This window comes from Drosophila bipectinata, chromosome 2L, assembly GCF_030179905.1.
Source record: "Drosophila bipectinata strain 14024-0381.07 chromosome 2L, DbipHiC1v2, whole genome shotgun sequence".
NCBI classification, from domain to species: Eukaryota; Metazoa; Arthropoda; class Insecta; order Diptera; family Drosophilidae; genus Drosophila; species Drosophila bipectinata.
Genome location: NC_091736.1, coordinates 23,546,519 through 23,565,964, shown reverse-complemented (window position 1 = coordinate 23,565,964; position 19,446 = coordinate 23,546,519). Strand labels below are relative to the sequence as shown.

The 19,446-nt window shown below is 52.5% G+C and overlaps 1 protein-coding gene across 1 annotated transcript; it reads right to left on the bottom strand.

Moving 5' to 3' along the window:
• Window positions 1-8,013: 8,013 nt before the first annotated feature.
• On the bottom strand, window positions 8,014-10,755 carry LOC138925872 (uncharacterized). Its single transcript, XM_070277462.1, has 3 exons — window positions 10,543-10,755; window positions 9,990-10,452; window positions 8,014-8,063 (listed from the first exon to the last, which is right to left on the bottom strand). Exons 1-3 carry the CDS (start codon window positions 10,753-10,755, stop codon window positions 8,014-8,016), a joined length of 726 nt encoding a protein of 241 aa, XP_070133563.1.
• Between the last annotated feature and the right edge of the window lie 8,691 nt (window positions 10,756-19,446).

The following is a 19,446-nucleotide window of genomic DNA, read 5'->3' as shown; positions in this document are numbered from 1 at the left end:
GGTTCATAAACGCAGACTTCAAGAGGAAAGGAACAAAGGTGAGCACGGCGGATGGTCAACGACAACAGGTTGTGGGACAGCTGACGACAGATGTGGAGTTCAAAGGCCTAAGTAAGACTCATACATTTAACCTGGCCCATTTTAAGCCAAGATGTGTATCTAGGTATTGATTTTTGGAAGAGTTTCGAACTTTTGCTCTCGGAGTTCCGGGTCGACGAAATTTCGATTAGACAGGAGTTGTCCGAAACCCAGCAAACGAGTTAACAGGCGCTGATACAGCTATTTCCATCTTTCCATCCAGTTAGGTTCGGGCAAGACTAATTTGATTACCCATAGTATCGACGTCGGGGAGAGGAAAGTGGTGAAACAGATCCGGTGTCTCCAGCAGTAGAGAAACTGCTCTACGGAGAGGGCGAGAGGATGATAAGGCTAGGGGATGATCGAAGAATCACAAAGTGCTTGGTCGTCGCCGGTGGTGCTGGTGCAGAAGCCAGGCGAAGTCCAATTATGTTTGGACTGTAGTAAAGTGAATAGCTTCACCCAAGGCGATGCTTATCCACTACCACAGATCGACCGGAAGGGATTTCGAAGGAGGATCCGATCGACCTAGATCGGAAGGAAGATTTTCCGGCGGGCGAAACAAGACCAGGGAGTAGGGCTAGGCGACAGTTTCGCGGGGAAGTTATGGGTGAAGGAGAAGATGAAGATGATTCCGGAGGTGATGAAGAAAGCCCACGATAGTACCACAGCATGAGGGATCCATGAAGGGATCCATAAACGATTATGTTATGTGAAGGACTACGTAGGCAACTGTGAGGTTTGCTAAGCGTGCAAGGTACCCAACCAAATAACGAGACCCGCGATGAGAAGGCCAGCAGAGACGCAGAGATTCTTCCAGAGAATTTATGTGTACTTTTTAGGGCCGTATCCGAGATCCAAGAGTGGTAACATCGGGATATTTATCGCACTTGACCACTACACTAAATTCGTTTTCCTCAAGGCGGTAAAAAGGCAATCGGCCGATGTAGTAGTGAAGTAGTAGTGAACTCCATCCATTTGGAGTTCCGGAGACGGTGTTCTCGGACAATGGGATACAATTCAAGGGCAAAGCGTTTAGAAGCCTAATTTGGGAGAATCGGGTGACGCAGATTTTTACGGCGGTCTATTCGCCGCAGGCTAATGCATCTGATAGGATAGATCCTACGTGAGAGAAGACCAAAGGAATTGGGAGGAACACCTCAGTGAGATCTGCTGTGGTTGAGAACCTCAGTCCATTCGGGGTATCGGGGGGATCGTACAAGCTCATGAGGGAACTAGGGCATATGGAGGACAGAGGGGTTCGGTTATCCCGGGAGGATTCGTTGGATTTGGTACGGGCCCAGGCGCAGAAGGCATTAGCAAAGCAGACAGAGAAGAATGAAAGACGATACAATGCACGGTCCAGAGAGGTGACGTATTGAGACGGACGAGAGATTTTCCGTAAAAATTTCAAGCAAAGCAATTTCGCGGCGGGTTACAATGCCAAGCTTGGCCCAAGATACGTTAAGGCGAGTGTTAATACATTTGATTAGATTTGAAATTATTTGAAGTTGTTCTCTAAATCTAGTCTAAGATAGCTAAGGGCGGAGCGGGAGCGAAAGCTCATATGCGCTGTTGTGCGAATTCGCCCCGCTTCGCCGCAATAGATAAGTTAGGCTTAAGATTAGTGAAAAATATAATCGGAATTATAATTTTCGCCACATTTAATCATTCAGCAGCCACCCTTATTTGTTTTTTTTATAGTGTGAGATAAACTAGTCTCATTAAAAATTTTGGCGCCCCCGGGTGGACTCTAGTTTTTTTAAATTGACCATAAAGAGACAGTGACACTGTGTTTTAACACACATCAAAGACCAAAAATACAAAAACTCAAAGAGCTGCTCGCGACGCGTCCGTAAAATGCAATTTAAATTTAAAAAAAATGCACCGCGTCGTGAAACCGTCGTGGAATATTGCACCCTCCTTTCAATTCTTGGCGCATACGTACTTAAAATTAGTATAGCTAACAATTTGAATAGTTTGGTTAAAATAATTAAAAAATTGCCTGTGTGTAAAATTTATAAACAACATACATACATATCCACATACACCTTTTTCGGTGTCATTGGCAACCAACTATTTTTTTTAGATAAAAAAAAAAAATTTTTATTTAAATATAAAAACAAAAAATTTTTAAATTTTTTATCGTTGTCTGTGCAGGGAGGCGTTGGTTCCGCAAAAAGACTCCGGAATGGGGGTTGAAAAATAACAAGTCGGGGGCATCTTCAGTTCAAGTAAAAAACGCGTTCAGCTTTATTGTCTGCGTACATCGAATTGCCAACTTAAAAACTAGTACAAAAAGTGATCGACGACAACCAACGAGCGAGAAGAGAGGGCATAGAGGGGCGAGTGTGGATGCGTTCTTCAGCGCGGGTGTGCTCTTTAGCGCGGGTGCGCTCTTCAGCGCGGATGCGCTCTTCAGGTGAGCGGCACCACGGCCCCTCACCTAAACATTCCGCCCCCCTTGCAATCGCTCGGGTTGCAATAGCTCCCTCGGTGTTATGGCTGGTGGCAGGCTCTGGACACTACCCATCCAAACACGGTGCTCTGGGCCACTGGCAGTCCGTCCTGGATCTTCAGGAAGCCCGGTTGGATAATCCGTGGGTACATATCTGCGCCCAGGACGACGGAGATTGTCGCTGGCAGATGGAATCGCTCATCCGCCAGGGTCACGCCTCGGAAGTGGGCACGCACCGCCTCGCTTAGCTCCCGGGACGGCGTACGAACTCGCACGTGAGGCTCGATCTTAAACATGACCTCCAGCCGAACGCTATCATCGGTCGTTGACCCCACGGTGGCGAAACACACCTGTTCGTCCCCCACGCTGGTAGTGGGCAGCCGGAAACACGCAGCGAGCGAGGCGTCGATGCAGCTCGAGGGCGTGCATGGGTCGATGAGGGCCCCCGTGTCAAAGCTCCGGGTCCCGGTGGCGATCCGCACTAGTGCAGTCGGCAGCACGTTGACGCTGTTCCGTTGCAGCAGCGACGAGAGGGTGGGCGCAGCGACCGCGTCCAGCGGGGGCCCTCGACGAGAGGCGGAACTTTGCCTAGGTGCGGGTGACGTGGGGGGATGAGCGGTGGTCGGCAACCGTGGAGTGGCGGAAGAAGGCTGAGGATGTATCGACGAGTGCCGGGACGTCGGTGGCCGTGGATCGGGTTGGGATTGCCGGAAAGTGGCGGACCCAGGCCGAGGAGCACCCGAACCGCGCCGGGAGTTGGCGGATCACGGCCGGGCGCCAGACGAGACACTCTGTGTCCTGACTCCCGCGCTTCGTGACCGGTGCTCCTCTCGGCGTGCCTTGCGCCGAGCCCGCGGCTTCTCCACGAGGTGCAGCAGCGTGTGGTGATCCTGACCACACGTCTTACAACCGTCACCCCGCCGACAGGATCCGTCGGAGTGCTCGTGGGCCAGGCAGCTCGAGCAATACCGGTTCACGAGAACCGCTCGGAGCCGCTTCTCGGCGCTAAGGCGTAGGAAGCGCCGACACTTCTTTAAGGCGTGGATTCCATTGCAGACTCGGCAACGGTGGGATTGAATACCTCGAGTACATCTGCTCTCCAGCGATGCGTGGGTGTTGCGTGGACGTGGCGACATCGTGTTGGCTATGGCTGACGGAAATATGATGAAGGAACAAATAACATGATCAGAATCGGTGTAAATGAAGGTTCGGAACTACGGGCAGAGCTACGGGACAGCACAACGGACAGGAACATTGGAGCGGAAGAAATGTTGATTACTTTGGGTAGGCGGACGCTTCCAACGGAAGAAGCACGACCTTAACAACGGGCCGCTTTACGAGCCCTCGCGCGGTGCGGATGTCGATCACGCGGACATGGCCATCAGAGCCGGGATACACCGCGTCAACCCTGCCTAAACGCCACTCATTGGACGGAAGGTTGTCTTCCTTGATGACGACCATATCCCCAACGCGGAGGTCCCTCGTAGGGGCTCGCCACTTGTTTCTCTTATGGAGCTCCTTGAGGTACTCCTCCTTCCATCGGAGCTGAAATTGCTGCTGGAGCGCCTTGAGGTGTTGCCAACGATTGATGATGGAATTGGTGTCCCCCTTTATCTCGGGCTCGACCGTGGCGAGAAGTGGCCCTCCCACAAGAAAGTGCCCGGGTGTAAGAGCTAGCAGGTCAGCAGGGTCTTCGGACATTGGCGCGAGTAGCCGCGAATTCAGGCACGCCTCGATCTTCGCCAGGAGAGTAGCCAGCTCCTCAAAGGTGTATTTTCGCGTGGCGGCGGACTTGTAGAACAAGGTCTTGAAGCTCTTGACCCCTGCTTCCCAAAGGCCCCCCATGTGGGGAGCTCCCGGAGGAATGAAATGCCAGAGAAGCTGCTGGTGACTATAGGCACCGGTCACAGCCCCCTTTAGGCTCTGGAGAAAATCGCGGGATTGTAGAGCAGCTGCTCCCACAAAGGTCTTCCCGTTGTCGGACTGCACTTGACGGGGGCATCCTCTCCGGGACACGAACCGTGCGAAAGCCGCCAGAAATTTCTCGGTCGTAAGGTCCGACGTAGACTCTAAATGGATGGCCTTGGTGGAGAAGCACACAAACACCAACACATAACCCTTTGTGATGAGACAGGCCCTCCCCGTATAGTTTTTTATCTCGAAGGGACCGGCATAATCCACACGGGTGTGCGTGAATGTGCGCGAGAAGGACGTCCGTTCCTTGGGTAGCTCTCCCATGAGTTGCGTCTGCAACTTCTTCTTGTGTATGACACATACCTTACAAGAATAGACGACGGACTTGACCAAATTCCTCACCCTTGGAATCCAGAATTTGGCCCGGATCAGACGATCATCATCTGACTGCCACCGTGCAGCGTGATGCGATGTGTAAAATGAACCAGGAGTCGAGACAGATGACAGTCGTACGGAAGGATAATAGGGTGCCGTTCGTCATATTGGAGAAGCTCAGAGGACGTGACCCGGCCACAGGCTCTCATAAGGCCTTGCGAACCCACGGTTCAGATTTTGAATCGGACTGGATGCCGATATTGGACGCTTTTCGCTTAAGCAGCCCATCTCAGAGACGAAGTGTCTGCGCTGAGTGAGGGAAACGAGAAGACGTTCAGCCGACGTAACCTCATTAGCGGTCAGGTGCTCTTCAAACGAGGGTCGAATCTTCCGCGCGCGCTGGATGAAGCGATTAACATAGGCAAGGAGATCTTCGGGGGGTACTTTCGCGACATGGACCTTGACTGCTCGCTTCTCGAGTTCAGTCACGGGGGCATCATTGCCTTGAGTGGGCCAGTCGCTGCCAGAGAGCTACGCCTCGGCTAGCGAGATCCGCAGGGTTCTGCTCGGAGCGGACATGTGCCCATTTCTGCACTTCGGTGAGCTGAGTGATCTTGGTCACCCGGTTGGCCACGAACGTTGTCCACTGGCACGCTGGCTTATGCAGCCACGCGAGGACAATAGTCGAGTCAGTCCAACAGTATAGGGCAAACGCGGCCCCTGGCATTTGTGGCAGAATGGCGGTGGCCATCTCGGACAACAACAAGGCACCGCACAGTTCTAGTCGAGGGAGCGACACCGTCTTAACTGGGGCCACTCGAGTCTTTGCAGTCAGCAATGCGTCAGCGCCGTACGCCTTCTGTGAAGCGTCGCAGAACCCGTGGTGTTCGACCTTTAGGTGTGGTCGGAACGAGTAATTCTTTAGGAAGTCAACCCATCGCTGACAGAAATCTTGAGGGAGGGCGTCATCCCACCCTAGATCCAGAAGCCAAATGTCTTGCATGAACATTTTTGCCCGAACAATGAAAGGAGCGAGCCAACCTGCTGGATCGTACAATTTGGCAATTTGGGAGAGGACTTGACGATTCGTGAAAACCGAGCCGGAAGTCAATTCTGGCGGGACAAAAAAGAATTCATCAGTCGTCGCATTCCACCGCACGCCGAGTGTCTTGGCCGTGCTCTCTGCATCGATGTCGAGAAAGTCAGCACGGAGACGGTGGTCGATCGGAATGTCGGCCAGGATTGCCTTGTTATTCGACGTCCATTTCCTAAGTGGGTACCCTGCTGACTCTAGGGCCCTTTTCAGCTCCCGAATCGAAGCTTGGGCTTCAGTTTTGGAGTCTGACCTCGCAAATGTATTGGGAGCCTCCTTCCGTTTCTCTAGCGCCCGGAGTATTTATGTTAGCCTCAAATTGGCTAATTCGATCCGTTGTGGCGATGAACTTTTTTAGCGCCACGTCGACCGCACTTTGAGCCATTTTTGCAACGTAACGAGTCTGCCTCTGTGAAGGACCGGGGGTTGTATTGACGGATTCGTCACTTTTTGCCCTTGGAATGGCACTGTACGCCTTAGGCTTCAACAGAGGCGTCCGCGGAGATGCGGATTGAGATCTGTCCAAACGGATGGTTGGGATCGGACGCGGCTTTTTGTCGTCTCCCGTGGGCATTCTCAGACACCAATTCGTTGGTCAGAACTTGTCGACTGACGCGCGCAATGGGTGCCTCGTACGAAGCGGTAGCCGGTCACTAATGTGATGAGACCGGTGAGATCGCGGACGAATTGCGATTGCAAGGCCAAGTGGGAATTAGAAGCGCCGATGTCGAGAGGAACGTCGGATGCGGCACAATTCGGATGTGGGAGAAACTTCAGGAAGCCAAAAAAAACCAGAAGGGCCAAGGTTTGTTCAGATTCTAGGCGGATGTTGCCAGATGCGGAGTAGAAGCAGCGTTAGGAAAATGACGGAACGGAAAATTGACAAGGCCCGGAAAATTCGTGATAGTTCGGAAAAATAATTGATGACTGTCTATATGTGTATGTATATTTCGACCAGTATGGCTCGTACGTAAATATTCAATTCCTAACTATTTTCGAATTTGCGGAGCCGGAAAGGTGGACTTGACCTTGGCTTGGGTTGAACACAGAGAAAAAAAAAATAATTAATTTTTGCCTAATTGTTGGATTTAATTATTATGGAAACAGACGGGTGGAGTTGAAAATTTCAATTTTTAATCAATGGAGGTTGTAACGAACTGTCTTTCTGCTGCCGATCGCCACAATTTGCCGCGGCTAGCTCACAGAGTTTCGCGGATCCGTTCCACCGAATTTATAGATTCGACGTGATTGCCCAAGCCCAGAAAGTAATACAAATAGCTTGAAGTTTCCACACTCTTTATTTTGAGACCTCTTTATACTACAAAAGGCTTTCTTTCTCTTTTACTCGTTGCTCCTTCCGTTCCTGTTGGCTCCGTCGTCGGCGTCCTATGCGGGTTGTCCGGGATACGCCGCCGCTGTTCCGTCGCCGCCGTTACTCCGTCGCCGATGGTACTCCTGTCGCCGCGCTGCCAGCGATTCCGCTACCTTCTGCCCTTTGGCCTTGAGAAAACACCCCCTTGGGTCGACTACGACTGATCTGACGGTTGGCTGCGGTCGGTCGCCTCCGCTACACCGGGACACCGTGCATACGCTCCGGTGCCAGGTTTGGGAGTTTGTTTGCTGACTGCCGCCTTCGCTACACCGGGACACCGTGCATACGCTCCGGCGCCAGGTTTGGAAGTTGCCGTGTGACGTCTCCGCTACACCGGGACACCGTGCATACGCTCCGGGGCCAGGTTTGGAAGCCGCCGTGTGCCTGATCGTATTGTCGCGCTCCCGCTACACCGGGACACCGTGCATACGCTCCGGCGGACCCGAGTTGGTAGTGGCGGGGCTGGTGACCAGGGTGTTCTCACTTGGTCTGTGATTTGGACGCGAGTTCTTGAGTCGGCCGATCCGTGTTTCGCAGGACCACGCCTGTTGGTTGCGATTCCAGGAGTCGGTAAGGCGTACGCCAGACTTATCCTTTCTTCACTTCCTTGCAAGGCTACCTGCCGTGTTCGGGAATGGCTCAACTCGACTCTGACGCCTCGGGCTTGTAGAGGAAACCGTCCATCAACGGATCCTTGCCTCCCTAGTTCTGTACGTCTCGTGGTTACCGGGCGTGTGATCCCAAGTAGGCCTCCTTGTTTCGCAGGACCACGCCTGTTGGTTACGATTTTAGGAGTCGGTAAGGCATACGCCAGACTTTATCCCTTCCTCACTTCCTTGCAAGGGTACCTGCCGTGTTCGGGAGTGGCTCAACTCGGTCTCCCCACCCTGGTTCTGTCTTGTCTCGTCCTTTACGTCTCGTGTACACCGGGCGTGCGATCTCGAGTCGGTCTATCCTTGTCTCGCAGGACCACGCCTGTTGGTTATGATTTCAGGAGTCGGTAAGGCATACGCCAGACTTTATCCTTTCCTCACTTCCTTGCAAGGCTACCTGTCGTGTTCGGGAATGAACCAACTCGACTACACGACCCTGGGTTTCCGGAGGAAGGTCCAGCAATGGATCCTTTCCTTATTTTCTTATTCGCTCTCCTTGCGCTTGGCTGTCGGACTCTCCAAAGGCGGTCCTTCAACTCAAACAAAACCCGAATCCTTTTTAGAAACGCTCTAACACTTGAATGGCGGACTCTCCACAGGCGGTCCTCCAACTCAACGCTACAAGCTTCCTAAAAAGACTCGTCTCGAGCCGCTCCAGTGGGCCTCCTTTTATACTGACTGGAGCGCCCGTTAATCCTCCTGGATTCTGCTCCTGCCGTTAATCCTGCTTCCAGAATCACGCCACTTTCCCGTTGGCGGGTCGCTGTCCGTGGCCCCTCGTCTCCCCCGGCCACGGATCTCGGCTGCTGGTGCGTGGTGCACCGGTGGGTCGTCGCAACCCCCCCCTCTGCTCCTTGCCGCTCACCCCGCCACACTTTCTAAGGCACGCCTGCACATCGTGCTGATTCCCCACTGGACTACTTTCCCAACGTTGCCCCAGGACCCGTTACGTTCCACGTCGATTCCTTCTTCCCCCGGGTGGCGCCGTTTACCCTTTCACCCGCCACCGTTACGTTCCACGTAGATTCCGTCCTCCCACGGGTAGCCCTTCGCCAGAACCCACGGTAACTGGCTTTCACCTTTCCCCCCAACCCCCCGTACTGATCCTGGCGACGTTCCCTTGGGCTGCCCGGGTTGTTGACCGGTTGTTGACCGGTGGTTGACCCCCTTTTTCCGCCTCCTCGGCCCCCCCCTTTGCCCCCGGCTATCTGTCTTCGCGTGTGGGGAGACTAAATCTCCTCACACTTCCCCCCTTCTTCGGGAAACGACAGAGCCGTTTGGACATCGGTGTTGATGCGCTGTGCTGAACATGGGCCCCAAAAAAAAATTACATTCTCGGTTACCCTCTTATTTTGGTGTGGATACCCATCCACTTCCCCCCTCCTTCGGAAAACGACTGTGCGCTCCCCTGGGACCCTAGCCTATGTACCCTATTCCATGTTTTTTTTCCCCTTTTTTTTCTTTTTTTTTTTTAATTTACTTAATTTTTTAATAATTTTTTTTCCTTTTTTTTTTTATTATTTTTTTTTAATAATTTTTTTGTTTTTTTTTTCTGTTTTTTTTTTTTTTTTTTTTTTTTCTTTTTAAATAAATATGTTTTTTTTTTATATATATATTTTTTTCTTAATAATCTTTTATTTATATATATTTTTTTTTTATTTGTTTTTTCCTTTCCATATAATTATTTTTTCTTTATCTTTGTTTCCAGTTAGAGTTTTATTTTATTTTAATTAATTTTTTTTTTTTTTTTTTACTTTTTATTTTTTATATATAACCCTTTTTTTTCTTTTTTCTATATTATATTTTTTTTGTGTACATATATGTATCTATATTTCTTCTTTTCTATTTTAAATTTTTTTTGTGTTTTTTTTTTTTTCTATACCCCCCTCATTTTTACCCTAAGCTTAATTTTTTTTTTTTTTAAATTAATTGGTTTTTTTTTTTTTTTTTTATTTATAAATTTTTTCTTGACTTTTACTTTTAAACCTTCCTCAATATCTTCACGCCGTTGGCTCCTCCTCGCACTCGGAAGCATACGGCTCCAACCTGCGCCATGACACACCACCTTCCGGTGCGTCCGCGCCTCCTCTCCACCTCCGCCGCCACCCTCACACAGAGCTCCGGCGGCCAGTCTGCTTCTGGGACCTCCTTGTCGCCTCCATCCGACGCTGACCTCATCAGCACCGGCCTCGTTGGCCGCTGCTCCGGGCACGAGTGCTGCCGGCCCAGCGCCGGCTTCCGTGGTGTTGGCCACACCCACGGCCCCTTCGTCCACGGCTCCTCCTCCTCGTCCTCCTTCCTTGGGCGTGGCGTAGGTGGTGCCGCAGGCCACGTTGACTCCTGCTGCCTCATTCTGGCGGCCGTTGCCACCTCCCTTTCCTCCGGTCGTTCCGTTCGTGGGCGTGGTGTTGGTGGCACCGCGGGCCACCGCATTGCTGGCCGGGTCCTCTTCGTGGCTTCCCTCCTTTTCGCGGCCTCCACCAGCCGCCTCGCCCGTCGCAGCCGCATCCTACTTGACATCGCCCTCCTCATTGCTCTCTCCCGTCCATCTCTCCTGACGTCTCTCCACTCGATCTGTCGACTGTCGATCTCCTCGCACATCTCCTGGGCTCTTTGGGCCCTCTTCCTCGCCATGTCCGAGATGGTGACTATCGCCTCCTTCCGCTGGCGGCACCTCTCCGATCTCCTCCTGTGCTCCAGCGCCTCGCTCCGGCGCCGCTCCTCCACAGTGGCGCGACCGACCGGTATGTGTTTCCGTCCTCCTGCTGCCCGTTGGATCGCCCACTCCGTCCTCATCCTTCTTCCGCTCCATGTGGGATCGCCGACTATTTCCAAATCGCTCTCGTCAGACGAGACGATCATCGTTGCTTCTGACCTGTTGCTCATGTTGCTTCGTTGATTAGATTTTTTTGAATAGACCGTGCTCCTCCCAGCCGCCGCCTTTTATAGCACATCCAACTCCCGCTACTGGATATGCCCCGTTACTGTTCCGTGACTGGACCTGTTAAAGCTCCCGTTACTGGACATGTCCCGTTTTCCAATGTGCAGTCCTCTTGTGCAGGTTTAGTGTTGCCGTTCTATTCCTCCTTCGCCGGTGATCCCATGTCTTAGCACTTCAGCTCACTCACGTGTGCCCTCTTCTCTTTGTTGGTTCTTCCGTGCCGTATGATGACAATTACCGGCGACACGAAGTTGACGACCGTGTAGGGCCCATCGTACCGCGGCGCTAGTTTTGCTGCGAATCCCTCTGCCGCCTTCGATAAATGGTGCTCTTTTGCCCACACTGTTTCGCCGACTTTTGGGCTCCACTTCCGTCTCCGTAAATTGTAATGCCTCGCCTGGTCCTGGGCCGCCCGCTCCATGTTCCTCCGCACTATTTCGAAGACTTCCTTCAACTTCGTCGCGTTCTCCGTGGGCGTTCCTTGCCCAACTCCGGTGCCTAACGCGTTTTCGTCGAACAACGCTCTTGGCATCCTGGGCTCCCTGCCCTGCGTTACAAAGCAAGGCGAATATCCTGTCGACTCTGACACTGCCGAGTTCACTGCCAGCATGAGCTCTGGCCAGTGCTCGTCCCAAGTCCTCTGGTCCTCCCCAGCGAACTGGGCGATCATCGTTTTGATCGTTCTATTCGACCTTTCTGTTGGGTTTTCTTGGGGCGAATATGGTGCGGTGAACTGGTGGCGCACACCAAGCTCCCCGAGGAACTTCTTAAAGCTGCGGCTGGTGAATTGTACGCCGTTATCCGTTACCATCACCTTCGGAACTCCATACCGAGCGACAATCCTTTCTCTGATTGCCTTTTGCAGTGCCTCGGTAGTTGCTTTCCGCAGTGGCACTATCTCCGTCCACTTCGAAAACCGGTCCATCATTACCAAAACCATTGTATTCCCGTGTTTAGATCTTGGCAATGGACCCACGAAGTCCGCACACACCGTTGCCCATGGCTCTTCCGGGACCTGTGTCAGCATTTGTCCTGCTGCTTGCATCTGGCATGGTTTGTATTTTAGGCAAGTTTCGCATCTCCTGACATATTTCCGGATGTCTCTTTGAATCCCTGGCCAGAAGTACCTGGCGGCCACTCTGGCTATCGTCTTCCTCACGCCTAGGTGTCCTGCCGCCGGTGCGTCATGGTTCTTTTTGAGGACCTGCTGCCTCGACTCCGTGGGCACGCACAACTTCCATGACGCCACTTTCTCGCTTCCTGCTCTATGCGGAACGTGGCGGTAAATTTTTGCGGGCTTGCCTTCATTTTCTCCTTTAACGCGTTTATCCACACGCACTCTTGGACTTCCAGATCCACGACTCTTCTTAACTGCTCCAACACCGGCTGGCGAGATAGCGCGTCGGCGACCACGTTCAGCTTACCCTTCCTGTAGCTGATGACGTAGTCATACTGCTGCAACTCGAAGACCCACCTCGCTATTCTTCCAAGCGGGCTCTCGAGGTTGTTGAGCCATTTCAGTGCCATATGGTCCGTGATTACGTCGAACTGATATCCTTCCAGGTTCAAGCACAGACTCTGAAGACTATGATCCACGAACCCCAATCTATGGCACTGATATTGAAGTGCCAATCCCAAGTCATATCGAAGTCAAGGATGCAATCCAACGGCTTAAAAACAACAAGTCTGCAGGTGCTGACGGCCTACCGGCAGAATTGTTTAAGGCAGCTGGTGATATGTTGGTAGGGAGCATGCACCAACTAATCAGTAAGATATGGCTCACGGAGAGCATGCCCGAAGACTGGAACCTCAGCATGATCTGTCCCATCCTGAAGAAGGGTGATGCCACGGTGCGCACCAACTACCGCGGAATTAGTCTTCTTCCAGTTGCATACAAGGTCCTAACGAGCGTATTGTGTGAAAGACTGAAACCCCATGCTGAAGCACTGATTGGACCTTATCAGTGCGGGTTCAGGCCTGGCAAGTCCACTGTTGACCAGATTTTCACCTTGCGCCAAATCCTGGAGAAGTCTTACGAAAACCAGATCGACACGTACCATCTCTTCGTCGACTACAAAGCTGCATTTGATAGCCCCCGGCGAGATCGCCTATATGCCGCCATGTCTGAGCTTGGTATACCAGCAAAGCTGACTAGACTTTGCAGAATGACATTGAGCAACACCATCAGCTCTGTCAAGGTAGGAAGTGGCCAATCCGAAACCTTTATTACCAAGTGTGGCCTCAGACAAGGTGACTCGCTGTCTTGTATACTCTTCAATATTTTAATGGAGAGTATTATAAGAAAGGCTGGTGTACATCGGTCGGGCACGATATTAACCAACAGATGTGTCCAGCTCCTTGGTTACGCTAATGATATTGATATCATTGGCCGCACCAAGCGTGATGTCACAGGAGCCTTCGGGGCTATTGAAAAGGAATCAGCAAAAATAGGACTAGCAGTGAATATGGAGAAAACAAAGTTTATGGTGTGCTCTAGCAGAGAATCGCGGCGTCTTGATTCTCAGCTGACTGCAGAAAACTATAGCTTTGGGTCCGTCAAGGAGTTTATCTACCTAGGCACTGCTATAACAAGCACAAATGATGTCAGTCTGGAGATTAAGCGGAGAATAACACTGCCAACAGGTGTTACTTTGGGCTCAGTAGGCAGTTTAATAGTAGAGCTCTCTCTCGACGCACATAAATCACACTCTACAAGACGCTCATTCTTCCAGTACTCCTATATGGTGCGGAGTGCTGGACAGTGACGCAATCAGATGCAGCTGCTCTTGGAGTGTTCGAGAGGAAAATTCTTCGTAAAATCTTTGGCCCAATCTGCGTGGACGATGTTTATCGCATCAGATACAACCACGAGCTGTATGAGCTGTACAGTGATGTTGACGTAGCCAGTCGAGTGAAATCTCAAAGACTTCGCTGGCTGGGCCACGTTGCCCGTATGGATGAAGACGCTCTGGCCCGTAAGGTGTTTGATGCGGTGATTGTTGGGACACGAAGGAGAGGACGACCCCGAACGCGATGGCAAGACCAGGTGATGGAAACCCTTTCCACACTTGGTGTTACCAACTGGCGAAGGCGCGCCCAGGACAGAGTCGCGTGGAGGCACATTGCGCTTCAGGCCGAGACCCGATAAAAGGTTGTCATGGCCATATAATAATAATCATAATAATAATATCCTTCCAGGTAGGGCCTCATTTGCCTGATCGCCCATACTATGGCTAGGCACTCCTTCTCCGTTGCCGAGTAATTTTTTTCAGCTCCAATCAGCGTTCGACTGGCGTATGCGATCACTCGTTCGCCCTCCTCGGTGTCCTGGGTCAGGACCGCTCCGACGCCGTAGTCGCTTGCGTCCGTTTGTAGCACGAACCTTTTCTCAAAGTCTGGACACGCCAGTACTGGGTCTTCCGCCAGCCGTGCTTTTAGGGTCTCGAACGCCTCCTGGTGCTTGGGGGTCCATTCCCATTTCGTCCCCTTTCGTAGCAGATCGTTCAAGGGCTTCGCGATTCCTGCGAAATCTGGGACGAACCGCCGATACCATGACGCCATCCCTATGAACTGTCGTACTCCCTTGACGTTTGTCGGGGGTTGCAGCTCTGTAATGGCAGCGACCTTCCCCGGATCCATGCCGATCCCTTGGCTCGTTATTCTATGTCCCAAGTATAGCAGTTCCTGCCTGAAAAAATGGCATTTCTCCGTGTTTATCCGCAGGTTTGCTGCTTTCAACCTTCTGAACACTTCTCTTAGGTTCGCCATGTGTTCTTCCTTGGTGCGTCCGATCACGATGATATCGTCCTGATACGCAAAGGCATGTGGGGCCATGTCCGGCCCTATGACCTGGTCCAGGGCCCTTTGAAATGTTGCCGATGCTGAGTGCAATCCGAACGGCATCACCTTCCATTGGTACAGACCCTTCCCTGGAACGGTAAAGGCGGTGTACTTTCTGCTTCCTTCCTCCAGAGGGATCTGCCAATACCCGTCCTTCAAGTCGAGGCTGCTGAAGAATCTGGCCTCCCTTAGTTGCTCCAATATGAAATTTATTCGTGGCATTGGGTACGCATCTTTTACTGATTTTGCGTTGATTTGCCGGAAGTCCACGCACATTCTCCACTGACCCGTCTTTTTCTTCACCATTACAATGGGTGAGCTGTATGCGCTATTCGAGGGCTCAATGCATCCCTTTTCCAACAGCTCCTCCACTTTTGCGTTTATTTCCCCCTGTATTTTCGGGTTTTTGGGGTAATATCGCTGCTTTATGGGAATGTCGTCCTTCATGGTGATCCTGTGCTGAGTTATGTTCGAGCATCCTCTTTGGCCGGCGAACGCTTCTAGCTCTCTCTCGATAAATCTCTTATTGCGTTCGTCTTCCCATACCTCTGGACATCCGGACACTGCTACGGACAGTCTATCCTCCAGACATCCGCCCCATCTCTCCCTTTTGGGTATGGTAACGCGGTGGCCTGCGCATGTCACCGTTGCGCCAAACTCGCTGAGGAAATCCCATCCCAGCACCAGACTGTCCTCCATGCCTGGCATCACCAGCAGGTTCAGGGTCTTTGTCCTGTTGCCGAAGCTTATCCGAGCCTGTAATGCGGCGCGTGTTTCTGTATGGCTTCCATTGGCTAACTTTACCCGCCTCTTTATCGCGACTCGTTTCCCGGCTATTTCCTGGCTCTCTGCTAGGTCCTCTGATATAAAACTCGCCGTCGCTCCTGTATCCAGCATGGCTTTCACCTCCGTGCCCTCGACCTCGATGGTTGCCGTCAACTGCTGCTCTTCTCCGGCTAGTCCTCCTATTAGTTTTGAGAGGCAGCACCGTGCGATCCCTGCTCTCCTCCCTGTTGCTGGGACCGCTGCGCATTTCCCGCCCTCTGGCAGCATTCTGTGCTTCTAACTCCTGTCGCGCCGCACATTTTGCAGAAAAGCAGCCTTGGGTTCCTGCACCCGCTGGCCCAATGGCCCATGCCACCGCATCTGTTGCATGCCTGGGCTGGGTTCTCGACCGGACCCTGCCTTGGCCCTGCTGCCCACTGCTGATTAGGCTGTTGCGGAGCCGACCTATGCTGGGTCTCAGGCTGCCATCTCGGCATCCAACTTTGGTTCGTGCTGTTCTGTCGCTCCGGTGGGCCTTGGCGCGGTTCCTCTCTTTGCCACCTTGGTGCCCATTGTGTGTTTTGGACGGCCTGGTGGTGGAACTCGTCCCGTTGCCCTTTCTGGGTCCATTGGTCCCTCTGGTACCTTGCCGCTTCACTATGCTGCGGTTCTTCTCTCTGCCACCTCTCGTTTACGGCCGGCTGACTGTGGCTCCACCTTTGTTCTGTGGCCACTTGCCTGTTAAAGGCCTCTTCCTCCTGCGCTAATTCCTCAAACTCCTCTGCTAGGCCCATCACCTCCTCTAAAGACGCGCAGGCGTATGGCCTTATGAACATCTTCATCCTTGGCATGCAGTTTTCGACGAGCCTCTCGATTACTTCTTTCGTGGTTTTCCCTAATGGTTTCATTAGTGACTGAAGGTCCACCATGTACTCTTTGAAAGGCTCTCCGCGACGCTGCTTCCGTTGGCGAACTTGGTCCGCCAACTTTTCGAAGTATCCTTTCGGCAGAAAAAAATTCTCGAAGCTTGCCTTGAACCTCGCCCATGTTGGCCATTCTTCGTCGTTCATGATGAACCATCTTTGGGCCCTGCCCTGCAGTAGTTCTGGCATGGCTTTGGGGATCGTGTTTATGTCTAATCCGTATGTCTTTGCGGACCACGTTACTCGGTCCAGGAACTCTAACGGGTCCCCTGTGCCGTCGAAACGAAACGACCAGTCTCGCACCTGTCTGGCTACTTTGGCGTTATCCACCGGGTCCGGAACATACTTCCTTGACTGCGGCTCTATGCTCCTTGCCATTCTTGGATCTGGTACCGCCAGGCTCTCTATAAACTTCTCTGTTTCGCTGGCTGCTCTCTGCCTGGGGGTTGATCTTTGTCCAAACCTTTCCTCTAGGCCGTGCGTTAGCGCCAGTACCTCCTCTTCCTTGGATTCGTCGACCCACCTCGCCACTGAGGATCTCATTGCTTCCACAGTCCCGTCTGCTGGTAGACCGAGCTCTCTACACACTTCGCTCAGCTCCTCCTTTCTCAATGTGTAGATCCAATTCTTTCTTCCCATCTTTCTGCTATGTTATTTTCTAGGCTAAATGCAATCACGAAGTTTGGGCGCCAGGTGTAACGAACTGTCTTTCTGCTGCCGATCGCCACAATTTGCCGCGGCTAGCTCACAGAGTTTCGCGGATCCGTTCCACCGAATTTATAGATTCGACGTGATTGCCCAAGCCCAGAAAGTAATACAAATAGCTTGAAGTTTCAAAAGGCTTTCTTTCTCTTTTACTCGTTGCTCCTTCCGTTCCTGTTGGCTCCGTCGTCGGCGTCCTATGCGGGTTGTCCGGGATACGCCGCCGCTTTTCCGTCGCCGCCGATGGTACTCCTGTCGCCGCGCTGCCAGCGATTCCGCTACCTTCTGCCCTTTGGCCTTGAGAAAACACCCCCTTGGGTCGACTACGACTGATCTGACGGTTGGCTGCGGTCGGTCGCCTCCGCTACACCGGGACACCGTGCATACGCTCCGGTGCCAGGTTTGGGAGTTTGTTTGCTGACTGCCGCCTTCGCTACACCGGGACACCGTGCATACGCTCCGGCGCCAGGTTTGGAAGTTGCCGTGTGACGTCTCCGCTACACCGGGACACCGTGCATACGCTCCGGGGCCAGGTTTGGAAGCCGCCGTGTGCCTGATCGTATTGTCGCGCTCCCGCTACACCGGGACACCGTGCATACGCTCCGGCGGACCCGAGTTGGTAGTGGCGGGGCTGGTGACCAGGGTGTTCTCACTTGGTCTGTGACTTGGACGCGAGTTCTTGAGTCGGCCGATCCGTGTTTCGCAGGACCACGCCTGTTGGTTGCGATTCCAGGAGTCGGTAAGGCGTTCGCCAGACTTATCCTTTCTTCACTTCCTTGCAAGGCTACCTGCCGTGTTCGGGAATGGCTCAACTCGACTCTGACGCCTCGGGCTTGTAGAGGAAACCGTCCAACAACGGGTCCTTGTCTCCCTAGTTCTGTACGTCTCGTGGTTACCGGGCGTGTGATCCCAAGTAGGCCTCCTTGTTTCGCAGGACCACGCCTGTTGGTTACGATTTTAGGAGTCGGTAAGGCATACGCCAGACTTTATCCCTTCCTCACTTCCTTGCAAGGCTACCTGCCGTGTTCGGGAGTGGCTCAACTCGGTCTCCCCACCCTGGTTCTGTCTTGTGTCTCGTCCTTTACGTCTCGTGTACACCGGGGTGCGATCTCGAGTCGGTCTATCCTTGTCTCGCAGGACCACGCCTGTTGGTTATGATTTCAGGAGTCGGTAAGGCATACGCCAGACTTTATCCTTTCCTCACTTCTTTGCAAGGCTACCTGCCGTGTTCGGGAATGAACCAACTCGACTACACGACCCTGGGTTTCCGGAGGAAGGTCCAGCAATGGATCCTTTCCTTATTTTCTTATTCGCTCTCCTTGCGCTTGGCTGTCGGACTCTCCAAAGGCGGTCCTTCAACTCAAACAAAACCCGAATCCTTTTTAGAAACGCTCTAACACTTGAATGGCGGACTCTCCACAGGCGGTCCTCCAACTCAACGCTACAAGCTTCCTAAAAAGACTCGTCTCGAGCCGCTCCAGTGGGCCTCCTTTTATACTGACTGGAGCGCCCGTTAATCCTCCTGGATTCTGCTCCTGCCGTTAATCCTGCTTCCAGAATCACGCCACTTTCCCGTTGGCGGGTCGCTGTCCGTGGCCCCTCGTCTCCCCCGGCCACGGATCTCGGCTGCTGGTGCGTGGTGCACCGGTGGGTTTCCAGGGCCCGATGCACTCTTCGTCGCAACCCCCCCCTCTGCTCCTTGCCGCTCACCCCGCCACACTTTCTAAGGCACGCCTGCACATCGTGCTGATTCCCCACTGGACTACTTTCCCAACGTTGCCCCAGGACCCGTTACGTTCCACGTCGATTCCTTCTTCCCCCGGGTGGCGCCGTTTACCCTTTCACCCGCCACCGTTACGTTCCACGTAGATTCCGTCCTCCCACGGGTAGCCCTTCGCCAGAACCCACGGTAACTGGCTTTCACCTTTCCCCCCAACCCCCCGTACTGATCCTGGCGACGTTCCCTTGGGCTGCCCGGGTTGTTGACCGGTGGATGACCCCCTTTTTCCGCCTGCTCGGCCCCCCCCCCCCCTTTGCCCCCGGCTATCTGTCTTCGCGTGTGGGGAGACTAAATCTCCTCACAAGGTTAAGTAACCCGAAGCTGGAACGGTGGAATTGAAACCGCGACTAGGTTCAGAAAGAAGATCGACAATTAAATTATTTAATTATAATTTTTTTTTTTTTCGATAATTAAATTTTCGACTTTAATTATTGAGAGGCCGGAAAGGTGAATTAAAAAACCCTGGCCCTTTTCTTGGACAGAAAATACGAATTAAATAAATTTTTGTAGTTATAAATATAAATAAATAAATTTATAATTGATTTTTTTTTT